General features: G+C 32.8%; 3 protein-coding genes across 4 annotated transcripts in view; 2 read left to right on the top strand and 1 right to left on the bottom strand.

Moving 5' to 3' along the window:
• The window catches only part of LOC108823549 (DNA-directed RNA polymerase IV subunit 1), a 39,050-nt gene extending 38,125 nt beyond the window's left edge, over window positions 1-925 (top strand). Inside the window, exons 18-20 of the mRNA XM_018596781.2 lie at window positions 1-161; window positions 244-355; window positions 442-925. Of these exons, the coding sequence (XP_018452283.1) occupies window positions 1-161; window positions 244-355; window positions 442-624 (456 nt within the window). The 3' untranslated portion in view covers window positions 625-925. The remainder of the gene's footprint in view (window positions 162-243; window positions 356-441) is intronic.
• Window positions 926-8,075: 7,150 nt separating this feature from the next.
• On the top strand, window positions 8,076-12,509 carry LOC108828220 (SPX domain-containing membrane protein At1g63010). 2 transcript variants are annotated; one of them, XM_056994465.1, is made up of 13 exons: window positions 8,076-8,303; window positions 8,604-8,696; window positions 9,091-9,128; window positions 9,483-9,546; window positions 9,660-9,780; window positions 9,863-10,174; window positions 10,260-10,364; window positions 10,434-10,888; window positions 10,970-11,277; window positions 11,357-11,547; window positions 11,634-11,824; window positions 11,926-12,059; window positions 12,148-12,509. In XM_056994465.1, exons 5-13 carry the CDS (start codon window positions 9,679-9,681, stop codon window positions 12,384-12,386), a joined length of 2,037 nt encoding a protein of 678 aa, XP_056850445.1. In that variant the 5' UTR covers window positions 8,076-8,303; window positions 8,604-8,696; window positions 9,091-9,128; window positions 9,483-9,546; window positions 9,660-9,678; the 3' UTR covers window positions 12,387-12,509. The 2 variants fall into 2 exon arrangements, with proteins under 2 accessions (XP_056850445.1, XP_056850444.1); XM_056994464.1 differs by lacking the exon at window positions 9,091-9,128.
• Window positions 12,510-13,404: 895 nt separating this feature from the next.
• On the bottom strand, window positions 13,405-17,303 carry LOC108824054 (homeobox protein HD1). The gene is made up of 6 exons (XM_018597388.2): window positions 17,178-17,303; window positions 16,767-17,109; window positions 15,764-15,884; window positions 14,452-14,651; window positions 14,192-14,323; window positions 13,405-13,788 (listed from the first exon to the last, which is right to left on the bottom strand). The coding sequence occupies exons 2-6, from the start codon at window positions 17,046-17,048 to the stop codon at window positions 13,648-13,650; spliced, it is 876 nt and encodes a 291-aa protein (XP_018452890.1). The 5' UTR covers window positions 17,049-17,109; window positions 17,178-17,303; the 3' UTR covers window positions 13,405-13,647.
• Window positions 17,304-17,907: the final 604 nt, after the last annotated feature.

Below are 17,907 nucleotides of genomic sequence, written 5' to 3'. Positions count from 1 at the left end.
GACGAGTTCACTCCCCAGCCATTCCCCTTGCTCGACACAGCTCTCTCCAAAGCAGTCAAGACACTCGATGGGAAAGGACTCACAAGGTCGCAGCTCAGGATGGTCTTTACATGGGACGACATCGAGAAGCTTTCTCTGTCGCTGAGACGCATTCTCTACAAGTAAAGGAAACATAATAACAGCCCTTTCTTGGTTTTCAACAATTTTGACTATTCATAATCCTCTTGGCTTTTGTTTTGTTAGTTATGAGATTGATGCTACGTTGAACGAGATGGACGGAAGACTTCTGATGATGGCTCTTCTCTTCCACCCCAACAGAGATGAGAAGATAGGACCAGGCTTCAAAGGGATCAAGGTAAACACCATAAGGGAATAAAAAAGCTCTTTATATGTTTTCTTGAAAAACATTTTAAAGATCCTGACCTGGTTTTGTCTTTGCAGGTGGCTAATTCTAAGCATGGGAAAGCTCGTTGTTTTGAGGTGGTGAGAACAGACGGAACAACAGAAGATTTCTCTTACCATAAGTGTGTGTTGGGAGCAACAGAGATCATTGCCCCTAAGAGAGTTAACTTCTACAAGGCCAAGTACCTTAGAAACGGCACCGTGAAGCCCGGTGCTATCTAAAAAACAAACTATCTTTTGTTAATATGGAACAATGTAGGAAGGTCGGTGGTGTGTGTGTGTGTGTTATGTGGATAGATAGAAAGATAGATATAGGGGAAAAGCTTGTCTTTGCTCTAAGCTTCTTTTTGCTCCTTTCACTATGTGATACCTTTGCCTTCAAACGTTCAAAAGGCTTAAAGGTTCATTACTTAGTGGAAGCAGCAACGAGAAGCTGGCAAAGTAGGCTTCTGTTCTGTTTCTTGTTTCTGTTTGTAAGACTTTGGAATTTCCCGGTTTAACTATGAAATATCCGGTTATACTATTGTTTTTCTTTATTAGCCGGTTTAGTTTGGTTTTGATGCAATTTCTTCTGACCCCTATAACATCTTCTGCTTATTTTGTGAGTGTTGGAAACTTATTTTGGTTAGCCAAGTGTATTACTCCGGTAATGCTCTATTTTTGTTTTCTTGTTTGAAATTGAGTCTCATACATTTTTATGTAACATTGGTCTCAGTCATCTACTCGCCAAAGTAATCAAACACGTGTAACTTTCATGTTTCTATATCACTATATAGGGGACATCATCTCAGCAAACAATATATATAATGATAATGATAATTTACCCCAAAAAGAAAAGAAAAAACAATGTATGATTGATGATTTAGATCTAGATATTGCAAGACATTTACTCTTGCACAGGTCCACAACTGCACATTCTTTTGTTATGAGTAAATGATTTCTTTAGCTTTTCCAGGAAGAGAATTAAAAGTGGAGTTTGGTGTAAAAGACTAAAGAGACACATGTCGTGAACCCATAATGTCAGATAGTGACTAGACATTAGCTAAATGGCTTTTCTTCTCTGTCAGAGAACCTAAGAAAATCAAAAGATAAGATTTACATGTGATTACCAATGTAAAGTAGACACGTAATGACTGACATGTTGCGAATGGAGTTTCTTGAATGCAACCAGGGCCGGCTTAATATGAACAAGGGCCCTTGGGCAAATCTTTTTAAAAAGCCCTATAGTAATTTAATTTTTTTTAATGTTTTTTTTTTGCTAAAATTTGGAAATTTTTTTTTTTCTAATGTTGGTAAAAATTTTCTGAAATTTGAACTCGGGCATGAATATGCATATATTCTCTTTGATCATTTAACTAGAAAAATTTGTGATACAACATTTTAATACTGTTCGAATCTAAATCAGATATGCTAATAAAAATAATTAAGGCCCCTAGTTTTATAGGATTTCAACCGGACCCGGAAAAGTCGCACCGTTCGCCTTCCCTATTGAACCGACACTGAATGCAGCTATTATATGTTTTTTATCAAAAAAAAACTATAATATGCTTTACGCTAAAAGAAGAAAATAATGCTTTTGATTTTTTTTGTCAACCATATAACTTTGTTGATTAAGTCGAATGAACACATACACTGATACAAGAGACTATTACCCAAAAAAACTTTGTTTATTTACTTCTATTTTAAACTAGGAGAAAATCTACACCATGCAAACTATATAATAAGTAGCTAAGTTATTTATCACATCGTTGTAGTGTGTTAAAATATAATAATTATATAATAACTAGATAAATTTTAATAATTTATCTAGTTGTTTTATGTAACAACTTACTATTGTTTAGAAATTAATACTAAGGAATGGGCCATTGGTTATGGCTGCGGACGGTTCTTGAGAACTTCAGTTCGGTGTCCCTGGTTCGACATCCATTAGCTACCTGAACTTTCTTAGAAAAAATCACATAGTTGCTGCAGGGCTCGGAGGATTGTTTTAGACCTAAGACCCGGAAAACCCCACGGTTAATAAAAAAAAAACTATGTATACATAGAATAACTTGTTGTGTCTCAATGTATAATACAGCATATCTATTTGTTTTTTTTTTGTTATGAAAGATAATATTAACTGGAATTTACGAGTATCATTTTGGTCTTAATCTGGGGTAAAAAAATTGTAGTCTTAACAACAATTTTGAAGCCTGAGGAGAAAAGGATTTTTTTTGGTCGAACACAGCTTTGGTTGGTTCTATAATGCATGCATGCATGAGTTGTATTTGTTTTCAACTTTTTTTTTTTGCTAAATCGGCTAAACCTAGATTTTAATAACGTTTGTTTTCAACTTGTGTTATATGGTTGTGTTAGTTTAAAAATCTATGGTTTATGTTATTCGTATTTTGTACGGGAATTTGGGTGGAATTTTTTTTCTATAGACTGTTAAATTCAACATTTTTAGACCAATGGCTTAAATCCAATAAGATGATAGGAGTATCATTTTTTCTATCATAGTTTTTTTCAGAAATTCTTAAAATACAAAAAGTATAGATTATAAAATTTTAAAGTTCTAAATTTGATTTTTACTGGAGAATCTGTTTATCTAAATGATAATATATATATATTTATTAAAACTTAGACCCAAAATATGAAATTGTAAGACAAAAATAGAAACAAATTTAGATACAATGAGAAATTATAAAGTTCTCTAAGTTTTTTAGCCTTTAAGCTTTTATACAAGCAATAAAGACAATACATAATTGGTGTTATTTATTTTATTTTTTTCCACAATCTTTTGGTTATTGTTTTATTATTGTAAAAGAAAGTACCAGAAATTAAGAAGAATGAGAGTAAGAGTAAACAACTTGGAGTACCTAAAGAAAAAATTAGTGAAATCTTGTTCCATGGATCGAAGGTCCTCTGCCACTGAAACTCAGTAAAGAGTGGCATAAGAGTCGCCATAACCATTCAACTCAGCAATCCTTATTAGAGTGTGGAACTATTTTGCTTCTCCATTAATATTTTTTTCTGTAAATGTTGATGTCGATTTATATTATATAAACAACTTGAAGTGTTATATATAAAACAACAATTTGGAAAACGAATAACACGTGAGACAACAAGTTTATACAGAAAACATGTATTGTAGGCAACCAGAAAATGAGTTTATCGATGTGCCGCCATTTTGTTAAGTTCTGTCCAAACATTTAGTCCACTACAATCTCTTTATATAGTAATGTAATAAGGTACAAAATATCTTTCATACAATTATTAAATCGTCCAAACAAAATTGTGTCGCTTTTTTTACTCTCCGGTCTCTTAGCTGAGATTCTTAGCTGAGATTCTTAATTTGTGATTTGACATTTTTTCTTTTACATTTTTTGGTTAAAATGGCTCTTACATCTCTTATTTAACAGATGTATTTTATATTTTTTTATTTAAAATCTAAAAAAACTAAAAATCGTTTTTAGCCGAAGCTAAAAACTCTAGTTAAAAGATCGAGCTAAATCATGATTTTATTCTATGAAATAACTACGATGAGTCCATGACTTGTCGATTACAACACATAGAAGGAGGACAAGTTGATTACGGACACATCTTAGACATGCAAGTTCGTGGCTTTTAAATAATTTAGGAAGTTAGTACTTTAGTTTTTTTTTCTTTTAACTATTTTGTTGGAAATCTTGGGATTGTATATTGTTAATTAAGAAAGTAATGTAATTCTGCAACGACTAACGAGTAAACTACACATAATATCATAACAATAATACACTAGGTGATTATCCGCGTCCTGCGCGGGATGAAAGGATTAAAAGAAATTACAAATTTAATCTATAGATATTGAAAACACGGAAAATGACATATTATACATAGAATAGATTAGCATAAGTAACATTGATATCCAGATTAATGTAAGGAAAACTAATTTGGAATGAGATATTTACTGAATTTTTCAAATAACAAAAAAGCTTACCGAAGTATCCAGATAAAGATAACCTTATTATGGTTGATAAATAGTAATTGTCTTATTATTGAAGTTAAATCGTTATATTTCATTAAAATTATAATGGTTTTGAAGTACATAAAAATTGTAAAAGAAAATAAATATATTGAAGTAAATAATATTAAGTTGGAAAACAATAGAAAAAAGAAGAAACTAATATGAATTTTCAAATTTAGTGGACTTATTAAGACTCAAAATTTTAAAATAGACTCTTTATCGAACCTTAATATTCATTATAATTCAAAATACATATGAGCCTCTTCTAATTTATCTTTTATTTATAAAAAGTGTTTTTACTAAAAAATTTCGAGGAAACACGAGACCAGGGGCTACAGTTCGATTGTTGGATTCGATCTCTTTTCTCATCACCTGATATATCTAGATGTTGCCACAAAGTAATGTTGCAAATCCCTAATTGTTCTTAGATTTCCATACAATTATATAAAAGTATTATATGTATAGGGCGAAAATTAAAGAAATTCACATTAAAAATGACGTTCTCCTTAATGGATTTTTTTTGAATGGATTTTACAATTTTTCAAGATTGCTCATAATTTTTATATACGATATTTATTTTTCAATATAGAACATTTTGTATTGTTCAGTCCCAAAAATAAATGTCATGTATCCCATAAAATATAAAAATATTTAAAATAAATGTCACCTACTAAAGTTTTGTAGAAGAACATAATTATGAATCTTTTATATTTTCTACTCCCTAAAAATATCATGTATCATTTATGAATCATAAAGAAATTTAATATTATAAACATATGAATTGTATATATAGTCAAAACTCTATCAGTTGTGACTATATATATCAGACTAACCTATTAATTTCGTATAGGATTATAATCGTAGATTTTTAGATAATTATAGAAAGTATTATATGCATATGGCAGAAATTAAGGAAGTCAATATTAAAAATGATATTCGCCTTAAAATTAATCAGAAAAAATTATAGAAATTTCCAAGTTTAATGTTTGTCACCATTTATGATAATTTTGTAATCAAAATGTATTTTTACAAAATTTTAGGGATTGCAATAAATTTAATATAGAATTCTTTTTTGAATGTATTTTACAATTTTCAAGATTGCTCAAAATGTTTTATATACGATATTTTGATATTACAATATAAAATAATGTATATTATCTATTCCAAAATAAATGTCACATATTCCATAAAATACAAAAAATATTCATCAAATTAAATTTCATGTACTAAAGTTTTATAATATAACATAATTATGAATCGTTTATATTTTTCAGTCCTTAAAAATGGCATGTATAATTAAGAATCATAAAGAAATTTAATATCAGAAAAATATGAATTGTGTATATATAGTCAAAACCCTATCAATTGTGACTATTGATATCATAGTATCCTACTAATTTTTTATAACATTATAAAAACCCTACCGGATTTGATATTATCGTTCATATCAACACACGTAACCAATTAACATGACCAAAACATTATGTTAAGATACATCACAAAATCGTGACCAATTAACATGACCATGCTCGAGTCAACTTTTTATGATGTACTATGAAAACAATAATATAGACTTGTGATTAAGTCAAATAATCAATGTTGCCTTTATGAATATTCCATTTATAGATTTCTGAAACAGTCACACAATTAATACAATTTTCTCCATAATTAATTGTAAAGACATAATGGTACATAGATGCATAAAATGAAGGATATACTATATGTTTTAGGCAATGGCATGACTGTAATAAGTCTAGGCAAAAAAGGGTTTTTGAAAAAAGGTTGTGAGGTGGATTGTGGTGATGCCAAGTAAGTAATGGCAAACTTGTTAATCACACATGATTAAAAGGTTTATTTATAAATGGTCTCCTCAAATAATAAGAAGGAGATTAGTAGTTTTTCCATAGATGCCCGACTAAAATTCTTTATTTCATTTTGACCCCAAAATCATTCTCTCTTTATATTCAATGGACCATGGTCATATTATATACCAAAAAAGTTTTTATATTTTTCATATAAATAAATAACCCTTATATATACTAGTCTTGAGGTATAGTTATCTTTTTGTTAAAAAAATTGTTGGATTCTAAATATTTTTTACCATATGAGTATAACTAAAACTCAATACAATTACTATCATTAATTGAGGGTTTAGTCCGCTAGACTATTGATAATGCATTTAATCATTATCTTGAAAGATGTCGGATATAAGAATGAATTCAATCTTCTCCATCTTCAGTGCTTAGTGCTTACATATGTAAGGGATTATAGAACTTTTTTTAATACTATTCGAAATTCAGAAGAACTATGTGAAGGAGCTATTCAACAATTAGAAAATGCCCGAGCTCGCCTGCGTAAAGTAGAACGGAGGCGGATCAGTTTCGTGTAAATGGATACTCTGAAATCGAACGAGAAAAAGTAAATTTGATTGCATTGATCTTCGGTGGAAAAGATTAAATTCATTCTTATGTCCGACATCTTTCAAGATAATGATTAAATGGAAATATAATCTACTTTCATTAAATGATTTATTAGATAACCGAAAGCAGCGGATATTAAATAATATTCGAAATTCAGAAGAACTACGTGAAGGAGCTATTCAACAATTAGAAAACGTCCGAGCTCGCCTGCGTAAAGTAGAAACGGAGGCGGATCAGTTTCACGTAAATGGATACTCTGAAATCGAATGAGAAAAAGTAAATTTGATTGTATGCTTATATACAAAGAGAGACACAGCATTCTAGAGGAAGACACTAACAGTTGCTTGCTTCTGTATTCAGAAGATATGAATATATACGAGTAATGAAGATGAGAATAATCAGTACTCATTTGGAGCATATCTTGTACCTTAACACTCTTTTAATATTTGCCACACCAATCTTGCTTTGAAGTTTAGTAAATTGTACCTCAAGACCACTGTAGCTTTGTTGAAATTAACATTTCATTGTTAAATAAAATGACAAAATTGATACCCTCTCAGAAAACAATAATTATATGATAATCACCTCAAAAAGATAAACAATGCATGTATGATGATTTAGATTCTAGATATCACCTTTAGCTTTGAGCTTCTGACTTCTAGAGAGATGCATGCCATATACTCATACTCTCTTACGCAGGTCCACAACTGCACTTGCTTTTGTTAATGGATAGACATGACTTCTAGATGAGTCTTCGTTTTTCTTTAGCTTCTTTCTGCTCTTTATACATAATGAATAATTAAAAGTGGAGTTTGGTGTGAAAGACTATAGCGACACATGTCGTGAACCCATAATGTTATTAGACACTAGGTAAAAAGATTTTGTTCTCTTCTCTTCTGTCAGGGAACCTTAGCAAATCAAATGATAAGGTTCAATGGCGAGGGCCAATGAAAAGCAAACACGTAATGACAGATATTTGTGAATACTTGTTAATTAATACGGAAATCTGTAACGACTAACGAGTAACGACACCAGAGAATATTACATTAATAGTTTTTTTTTTCAACAGAAAGCCGTCACAAATTCATTATTTCATTTTTGACCCCCAAAAGTTTCATGGGCTAGTTAAGAAACCCACCCTGGAAGTTGTGCAAAATAACAAAAAAGCCCACTTTTAAAGAAACGTGTCTCTTTAGCACTTTCGGCACACAAGATTTGATTTCTCTCCTTTTTGGTCTTCAATGATTGATTGGGTCTCTCTCTCACAACTTAAATGCAAATTAATCATCACATTGTTTACTCCGAAACTCTCTCTCTGTATCTCTCTCTCTTCTGGGTCTCATTACAAGAATCGAAACCTTTCTGGGTTTGCGATTGATAGCGAAGATCCTTTGGTAAGATCGTTTCTGTCGATTTCAACACGTAAAGGAAAGAGCTTTTGATCCAGATTTGTTGTGATATTTCCTCCGTTGATGGTCATCTATATCTCTTAAAAGGTAATGGTTGTTAATTCTTGTCGTTTAATTGCTTTGATAACAAAAAGACAGAGAAGAGAGAATCTAAGGTTCGATGTGACTCCCATCTATTAGAACTTTTTGTAAAAAAAACTTTTTTGGCTGAGTTTTGTGGAACACTAAAAAACAATTGGTGTGCCTGCCTACTTAAAGCCAAGTTGGCTGCTTCTTTATAAAATCATTACTCCACTTTACATCTATTTATATAGATTATTATAATCTTGTGTAGTAGGCCTTCGTGTTCTGATCCCTTTTGCCCACTTTTTTTAAATCTATTTCCAGATTTTTAAATCTGTATAAGATCTCAAGGAAGACATCAGCTTTTGTGTTGAAGGAAGAAACCAGAGAGAAGAAGAAGGAGGAAAGAGATACAGGGTAAGAAAAATAAACACTGTGAGCTTATTGATAGATATATATGTATAAATAAATCAAGATCTCTGCTTCGGCTAGTTTGTTAGAGATTTAGAGCAAAACATCTTTCTGAATTGAAATGCAAGAGTCTTTAGGCATATATATATATATATATATATATATATATATATATATATAAAGCTGACTTTTGTGCTGTGAAAAAAGTATGAATAAGCTGAGTTTTAATTGTTTCTTCAGATGATTTTTGATTTGATTTTAGTACTTTACTGTCCTCAGTGGTTTTTACCTGATATCGTATCATCTGAGCCAGTCATTCACTAGCTGACTTTCTTACCTGTATATATTGAAAATTGCTTTAAGGAAATTTTCTTGTTTTGATTTCTTTATTGTGTTTCAGCACTAACCCAATGCGCAGCACTTCACAACCCATTTGAGGTTCTGCTCCTTTCATTTTTCTTAAACCTGTTTTGTGTCAATACCTTGAATCTGTTCTCTGTTAGTTCCATTGAGCAGGGCTTCTTGTGGATTGGTTGATTGAAATCTCAGTGTGTATTATTAGGCCTTGGACAGGTTGAATGTGTCAAATGTTGTTGGATCTGTTTTTTCTCTCTCCTTTCCACTTTAGGAATGCTATTGACTTAGATAAATATTATTACGTATCTGTATTAAAATTCATTTCAGTATGCCACACACCAATTCTTTGTTTGCTTCCTCAAGTTGACAAAAACCGCAAAATCTTTATATATAAGTGATACCAGGGTGTGTTCTAATCTCCCACATTCTTCTCAGGCTCTTATTAAGATGGTGGCTTTGGGAAATATCTGCAGCGGAAACAAATTGAAGAATGGAGAGGGTAATGCATCTGCTTATGACATCTCCGTTTTAGCCATATAGTAAACCTTCTAGTTTATGATCTGATCATCTGATTTTTTGGTTGCTAATGATGCTCTGATGATTCCTGTGTAGCTATTACATCAATTACAAAATGATGAAGAAGAAAGTGAAGCAATATGCTGAGCAGATACGAGGAGGTTCTCAACATCCTCGCCATGTTCTGAAAGATTTCTCCAGGATGCTCGATACTCAAGTAAGTTAATTATTATACATAGACTGTAAAGATGATCAGACGGAACTTCTTTAGATACTAAAACCGATCCATCATCTTGCAGATTGAGAAAACTGTCCTTTTCATGCTGGAACAACAAGGGTTGCTTTCAGGGCGACTAGCCACGTTGAGGGAAACGCATGATGCTGTTCTCGAGCAGCCTGACATATCGAAAATTGTGGAGCTACGAGAATCATACAGAGATGTCGGAAGGGATCTTCTACAGCTCCTGGTGTTCGTTGAGTTGAACGCCATTGGTCTGCGCAAGATACTTAAGAAATTTGACAAACGGTTTGGCTATAGGTTCGCCGACTACTACGTGAAAACCCGAGCTAACCATCCTTACTCACAGCTTCAGCAAGTGTTTAAGCACGTGGTAAATAAACTTTTGTCTTACAGATCTTTCACTTGTTTCATCTATATGAATCTTTAATGTTGTGTTCTGTGTATGGAATCTATAGGGTGTAGGAGCTGTTGTTGGGGCAATATCTCGCAACCTTCATGAGCTTCAAGAACACGAAGGAAGTTTTTATTCAATTTACGACCAACCTGTTCTTCCTCTTCAGGTAAATAAATACATTTAAAATATTATATCACACATCAAGATCCTCTGCTTATTTGCTTAAACTCCGCAGGACCCAGTGGTTGAGGCAATTAAGACAGCAGTGGACAAGTTAACAAACTCAACGAGTTTCCTCAACTTCTTGGCACAGCATGCTCTTATCATGCAAGATGATTTGCAGACTCCTTCAGAGGATACCATCGATGAGCGGACTTACCATTTCAACTCGTTACTCCTGAACTTAGGAAACACGTTCTTGTACATGGTCAACACATACATCATCGTCCCTACAGCAGATGACTATTCCATGAGCCTTGGAGCTGCAGCAACGGTTTGTGGTATCGTCATTGGATCTATGGCCGTGGCTCAAGTTTTCTCCTCGGTTTATTTCAGCGCCTGGTCCAACAAGTCTTACTTCAAACCTCTTGTGTTCAGCAGCATTGCTCTCTTTATAGGGAACCTAATGTATGCGTTGGCTTATGATGCCAATTCCATGTGGCTTCTCTTACTCGGCCGTCTCTGTTGTGGGTAAGTTCAAAACTTTAATATTCCTATGGAGACGGTGTGAAAGAGGAAACCTTGTTATGACGACCCTTTTGAATTTTGCAGGCTGGGATCAGCAAGAGCTGTGAACAGGAGATACATCAGTGATTGTGTGCCTTTAAGAATCCGAATGCAGGCGTCAGCAGGTTTTGTGAGTGCTAGTGCTCTTGGAATGGCTTGTGGTCCTGCACTCGCCGGTTTGCTCCAAATCAAATTCAAGATCTACAAGCTGACATTTAACCAGTCCACTTTGCCTGGGTGGGTTATGGCTGTGGCTTGGCTTTTCTATTTGGTATGGCTGTGCATTTCATTCAAGGAGCCATTGCGTGATACAGAGGATCAAGAAAGAAGCAACCCGAATGAAACAACTTCAGGTAATCTACTTTTTGATAGTAAAACTGTTCCTTTTACTGATTGAAACGAGTTTTGATTGCACTCTCTTGGATGATGCAGTGACAGAGAGAGAAGAGAATAGTAGAGCCGTGGAGGAAGGTCTTCGAAAGCCGTTGCTGATTACTTCAGGACTCAAGGTGGAAGACGAAGACGAAGAGGATTGCGATGAAAGCGAAGAATCTGCAGAAGATTCTCGCAGACCTGCAAATTCTTTCGGTGATGCATACCGACTTCTTACTCCATCTGTTAAGGTATCTATCATCATCATCTTTCCTAATCATCCTAGGAATGTTAGAAAGGTTATCTGTGACTGAAAGCCCTTCCTGTGTGGTGTCAGGTTCAACTGTTGATCTACTTCATGCTCAAATACGCCATGGAGATATTACTGTCGGAGTCTAGTGTGGTTACTTCATACTATTTTGGTTGGACAACAAGCTCCGTTGCCATCTTTCTGGCCTGCCTTGGCCTCACGGTGCTACCAATCAACATTCTTGTGGGAAGTTACATCAGTAACATGTTTGAAGACAGGTAAGTCTGAAACTTTATATATGTTTTTTTCATGCTTGTTGGTCATTGAATTCATATGAAGCTTGATGGTGTTTTTGGTGCGAACTCTGTCTCTATTGCAGGCAAATACTTTTGACATCTGAGATCATCGTCTTTATCGGGATCCTCTTCAGTTTTAATCTGTTTGTTCCATACACCGTACCTCAATACGTAATCTCTGGTCTAGTAATGTTCGTCGCTGCTGAAGTACTCGAAGGTATATATATTAGTAATCAAAACTCTTTTTTTTTGTGTGTTTTAAGAACCAACTGATTGATTCTAACGGTTTTATGTTTTGTCTAAAGGTGTGAACCTATCGTTGTTATCGAGGGTAATGTCATCGAGGCTATCAAAAGGAACATACAACGGAGGATTGCTGTCGACGGAAGCTGGAACGTTGGCTAGGGTTGTGGCGGATGCAACCATAACATTGGGAGGATACTTGGGAAGAAACCATCTCTTGAATGCAACTCTTCTACCATCACTTGTCATCTGCGTTGGCTCCATTGTTGCTACTTGTTGTACTTATAACTCTCTCTACTGATATGTTTTTAAGAGATTTTTGCTACCAAATTTTACAAAATAGAATAAAAAAAGGGACAGTGTGTGTATGATCCTCTCTTTATTTGATTATATTTGTGATCATCTACTATGTGATGGTTGAGAAGTTTGTGTTTCAGTTCTTCGAACTATACTGTCTACAATGTCTTAGTTGCAAATTTTGTTCATTAACCCATTGAGAACCATGCAGTATGAGGAACCAGAAGAGATAAACTTGTCTTGACTTTGAAACTATGCAAGGAGTGGTGAGACGTGATATGATCCATTTATAAAGTGAAACAAAGAATCATTGAATCCACTTGGAAAAAGAGGCTATGAAGAAAAAATGTAAGACGAAAATGGAGCTAATGTTGTGGACCCTTGTAGTGACTTTTAATTATGTTTGTGTGGTTTATATAAGTTGTGTGTTTATGTATAATTAGGGAAATCTTGATTATTTCAAGATATTTCAAAATCAATTCAATAACTAGGGTTTTCAATTCTTACTTAACTCAATAGTTATGTTCTTACGTTACAACTTCTCAGTTTCATAGATGAGGCTACAACTCTATGCTGCTTTTGCCTCTCTGAACCACAATAAACATCATGAACTTGAAATATAAAAATCATTTCAAAGCAATAGTTAAGAATTGATTGACTTACATTTGGTAATGATCCTAATTTAAATAATTCTCATAAATAAATCATTTTATGAATTAATAAAGTCTAAATGTTTTAACTTTATCAATTTATAGTTTTTTTAGTTTAGTAACAATAACTACATTACTAAAAACACAAACGATTTAGTGGTTGGATGTAAAATAAGCTAAAGCAAGAACATGATACAGTATTTTTTTGTTAAAAAAGAAAGGGAGAACAGTATGTTAATGATCACATCTCGTTATTACCAAATAACATAAACTGCATATATCATGTATGGTAAAGCAATGTAATTAGTATGAAGATGTATACTTAATTAGTAAGGAGAGATTGAGTTTGCGCTTTGATTTAAGCAAGTGAAAGAAAGTGAAAGTTGTTGTGATGAATCGCAGTAAAAAGTAAAACATACACGTATTGAATCACAATCCAATAACAACAAGTAAATCACTTAAAGAACAAACCTTTTAGTGGTTGGGATGTAAAATAAGCTAAGTACATGATATTCATAATCACACCTCGTTATTACTAGATCAATGGAATTATATACTGCGGAATGTAAGTAGCATATGTAAATGTAGTGGCAATTGTATACCAGTAATAAGAGATCAGTGTTTGCGCTTGGACTTCAAGGAAGTGAGGGAATGAGAGTTACTGTGCCAGTTCCTCTTGCGTTGATTAATGAACCAGTTGTTGATTTGCTTCAACTGTAATCCTGTCTCCTCCACCAATTTTGCCTTGTCGTCTTCCTGTTCAAATCACATCGGTCTTTTACATTATATAATTTGTTGTTGTCAATTACATCATAGTTCTCAATCTGAATAGTTCCCAAAATATTATGACCGGCCCTAACGGTCAATATGGTTGATCCGGTTATATACTTATTAGTAAATTTCAATTCGTATGTAGAAGAGTATGTATGTGTGTTGGCTATAAAAAGCATGCATTGACTATTGAGTGTCCAAACTGAGCCAGATTGCTTCGTCGCGTTTACATTTGCATTTGTTTCATGTTATAATAATTATAATATTTACTACATGAAATCGGTAACGTAAATGCAAATGCAAACGCAAACGAATAATTGGACCCAAATATGGGTGTTGGTTCGTACAAATATGAAAAATATAGTACTATTTAGTAATTAGTACTCACAGTAGGGTAAGGCCATTTGCAATGTTGTTGCCACCAATTTTTCAAGACAGTTGTTGTGTCTCCAGGCAATTTCCCAGCCCTTCTTTTCCTCATTATCTCTTCTCTTACATCTTCAATTCTCGATTTAAAACCCTTATCGAAAAAGGACAAATTTAATTAGAAGGAAACGGTAAATAAAACTTAACACTTTACCCAAAAATCCAATAAAGTAGATATATAAACGTACTATCGTGGTGACTCATAACATATCAATATTTTACCTGTTTGAGTTCGAGTTTCAGCTCTTGTCTGACTCTTTCCATAAGAGATCTTTCAGATTCAGTCGGAAGCAATGGACCAAATCCCGTCATATCGTGTCCCCCGCTAAAATCAATGCCGGAATTATCAGATGAGAAATCCATATGAAGATCGTCCTCATCCTCGGACATCGTCGCACCGGAACCTTCTCCTAATGTCGCTCCTACGGGAATAGAGAAAGTTTACACGATATGTTTACTCCGACAGTCCTACTACTAGGTTTAGAGGGATTAATTAATTGCCATGACAAAAAGTAAATATAAAACACATAAACTAGACTACTACGTTGGAAATGTGACCGTGCTTGAGCATGGGTTTAAGGCCAAACAGCTTCGATAGCTTAAGGGATCAATACATTTTATAAACATACATTCTATATTGATATACTATTGGTATTTGGTTTTAATATACATATTTGAGATCATGAATTCCAGCAGTTTGCACGCCTTTAATTTTATCTCTAAAGCTTTGGAGGCACTGAGGGCCATGGTGATCGGTTAGAATGTACGTAGCTGTAAAGTTTAGTCTATATAATTTTTGATGTAGATGTACCTATTGTAACTGTAAAAGTAAATGAAAGAAATAAATAAAGTTCCTATAGAAATATCTGTTTGGTTTAGAAAACAAGATTCCTACAACTAATCCTTTTTGAAAAAAAAATTGGCTTAAAAAACTAGTCATATCATGATCGATAATTTATATGGTTGTAGATAATTTTTTTTTTCAAAATAAGTTTCTTTTAAGAAATTTTCTACAAAATTTATTAACAAAATTCTCTAATATATTTTCTATTGGTTGAAATATGGTTAAATGTATAGATAATTGTATTTTATTTTGAAAATATATATACAAAATCATATGTTTTATTAATTTGTGTGCATATAACTATAATAACAACTAAAATAAAATAGAATAAGTATAAGTTTTATGTTTACCGACTGTTCATATCTGGTATAATAGCAAGAACCTTTTAGATACCTAACTCAATGGTTTGTAAATAAACTATTGTCCAACAGAAAATTAATTTTAGTTATTATATTTTATTTGGAACACTCAGCGTGGTTTATAACTTTATATAATATAGTATTTATTATTTAATATGGATATATATGGTTTTTATAAAGTCAAATTTAAGAGATTTACAATGTACATATATTATTTATAATCATTATTCTATATATTCCGGTACCACTATAAATAAATTTCAAAATATTAAAATTGAACTATTTTTCTTGATATTTACAAACGAAATAGAAAATGTAGAGGACAAAAAACCTGTGAGAGAGTGGAGGTTGTTCTCAATTTCACGGCAAGCCATCACAGCTTCGACGGCATGAACCCTCACGTGTTGTTGAAGCTGTTCTTTGAAGCTACACAACACCATTACATATTGTGCCTGTGTCCAATTTTTGTTATTATATATACATTACTATGAACATCCAATTCATTTATGTTCAATAAATATTTCCATATATATATGCATACACGCATATAAGTACGTCCATCTTGTGTGGTGTGTTTTGAGCGCTTAAATCACTATATAGCATATTTCTACCTAATTTCAATAAATATAAATTCAAAATTTAATATAGCAAATTACTTCCAAAACTGTAGTTGAGATATCAATTCTACTTTAATGCAGTTTCAAATTTTAGTATGGAGTAACCGGCTTCAACCAGCATGAATAATCAAGTTTAAATATATATATGATTTAAATGTAATTACAAAGATGACATTGCTTACCAAAAAAGATGACATTTTACATTGACTAACTCTAATTAATTTAGCACATGATCATGAGACCACCTAAAGATAAATCAGTATGTTTACACGTTATGCTTATGTTATGTATGTGTATATAATACGGAGAACATGTCAAGGTTTTCTGAAGATAGTATCTTCAAAATGCACAAATTGCATGGAAATGACAAAGTTTAATTACATCTTTCATAACATTATTCACAATTCACCTGAAATTCACAAGAATTTTATAAACATGAATTCCTTAAAAACATAATGCACACAAGATTGATATAGGTTTATAATTTCTCTCATAGTTAGTCCACTAGCAATCATTAACAATTATATCTTGAATTTCACAAAAATTCTGTAAAAGTAACCACTAAATCATTGCAAAAGCAAATTTTTCAAAACGAAAAAACAATTTAACTTTTCATTCTTGCTCTATTATTAATCAATCTTAAAAACAAAAACAAAGAACAAAACAAGAAATCAAACTAGGGACTAATTTATACAACAATTAGTCTAATTAACGTACCAAGAAATTGTCGAGCTCTTGACGATCATGATGCGAGAATCCAACGGCTGTCGAAGCATAAGATCGGAGAAGATGATGAGAGTGAGAAAGCTGAGCTTCAATGATCGGAAGCTGGTCGATGGGAGTCGCCACTCTCAGACATGCCACGTGTGCGGCCAAAAGCTGCTCGTACATGGGATGTGTAGCTATCTCACCTTTCATTTGTCTATTCTGCTCCGCCGCCACGGCTGCGTCTCCTTCTCCTCCTCCGCCTACGATCATACCTAACGCTGCTTCTTGCATATTCTTGATAGAAGACGGAGAGCGAAACTCGGTATTGTCCTGAAAACCCTGATTCTTCGACCTGATTTTGGTTGTACGATTAGCTCGTGATATAGAGAAAGAGAGAGAGAATGGAAGAAATCAACGTACGTATATAAAGCTGTCCTGGTTTCTTTCCCCTTTATTTGTTTCCTTTTCACCTTTGTTATAAATATGTATTATTTATTTTTATTTATAATTATTTTTGTTTTATAGATTAAATAATTTTTAAGAAAGAAATGAAAAAATGTTTCTGGTAGTGAAAACAAACAAATCAGTGTTTTTAGTTTTGATCCAATTGAAGGACTGGTCCGAACACCTCATATTAATGATCTTAATTCTGATTAGTCCATATCAGTTTTTATCTTATTTTTCCTCAACAGCTTTATATTACTTAAACCGGTTTAGCGATACAAATATAAAGTTAAGATATCATATAAATGTAGTTGAGCATTTTGTACTAATATCTGAGTTATTCAGATCATTTGTTGTAAAAGAAAATTTGACTATCTGTGTTTTACTGCTTTAGAGGTTACATGACTAAAAAATGGTGAAATAAAGCTGTATCACATAACATAAGTCATAAGTAACCATATAAGTTTTAGATGAGTATATAATTGTATTTGTTCCATTAGATAGTACTATTAATTTGGTGTTGTTAGCTCAGTTGGTGTAAGAAGATTAGGTGTGTCTACCGGTCCCGTCGTTAAAGGTAGGAAGATATTTTCGTTATCTCATCATTTTCATAATTTTCAACTAATTTTTAAGTTGAAGTTGTTAAATCACTGTTAGTTCTCATATTATAGTCAAGAGAAGAAAAAGTGGTGTTTTTTCTGGTTAG

The sequence above is a fragment of the Raphanus sativus genome, chromosome 9, assembly GCF_000801105.2.
Source record: "Raphanus sativus cultivar WK10039 chromosome 9, ASM80110v3, whole genome shotgun sequence".
In the NCBI taxonomy this organism is placed as follows: domain Eukaryota; kingdom Viridiplantae; phylum Streptophyta; class Magnoliopsida; order Brassicales; family Brassicaceae; genus Raphanus; species Raphanus sativus.
The sequence above is the reverse complement of the archived record's forward strand: the minus strand, read 5'-3'. Positions and strand labels throughout refer to the sequence as shown.

What these genes read in the sequence shown, in the direction of transcription:
- LOC108824054 (XM_018597388.2), bottom strand. Translation starts at nt 17,048, where the DNA reads ATGCAAGAAGCAGCGTTAGGTATGATCGTAGGCGGAGGAGGAGAAGGA. An exon ending in TGAAACTCGAACTCAAACAG is followed by an intron (nt 14,324 to 14,451) that starts GTAAAATATTGA and finishes TTTTTCGATAAG; the next exon opens with GGTTTTAAATCGAGAATTGA. An exon ending in GCAAATGGCCTTACCCTACT is followed by an intron (nt 13,789 to 14,191) that starts GTGAGTACTAAT and finishes TGATTTGAACAG; the next exon opens with GAAGACGACAAGGCAAAATT.
- LOC108828220 (XM_056994464.1), top strand. Translation starts at nt 9,679, where the DNA reads ATGATGAAGAAGAAAGTGAAGCAATATGCTGAGCAGATACGAGGAGGT. An exon ending in CCCGAATGAAACAACTTCAG is followed by an intron (nt 11,278 to 11,356) that starts GTAATCTACTTT and finishes TGGATGATGCAG; the next exon opens with TGACAGAGAGAGAAGAGAAT. An exon ending in CGCTGCTGAAGTACTCGAAG is followed by an intron (nt 12,060 to 12,147) that starts GTATATATATTA and finishes TTTTGTCTAAAG; the next exon opens with GTGTGAACCTATCGTTGTTA.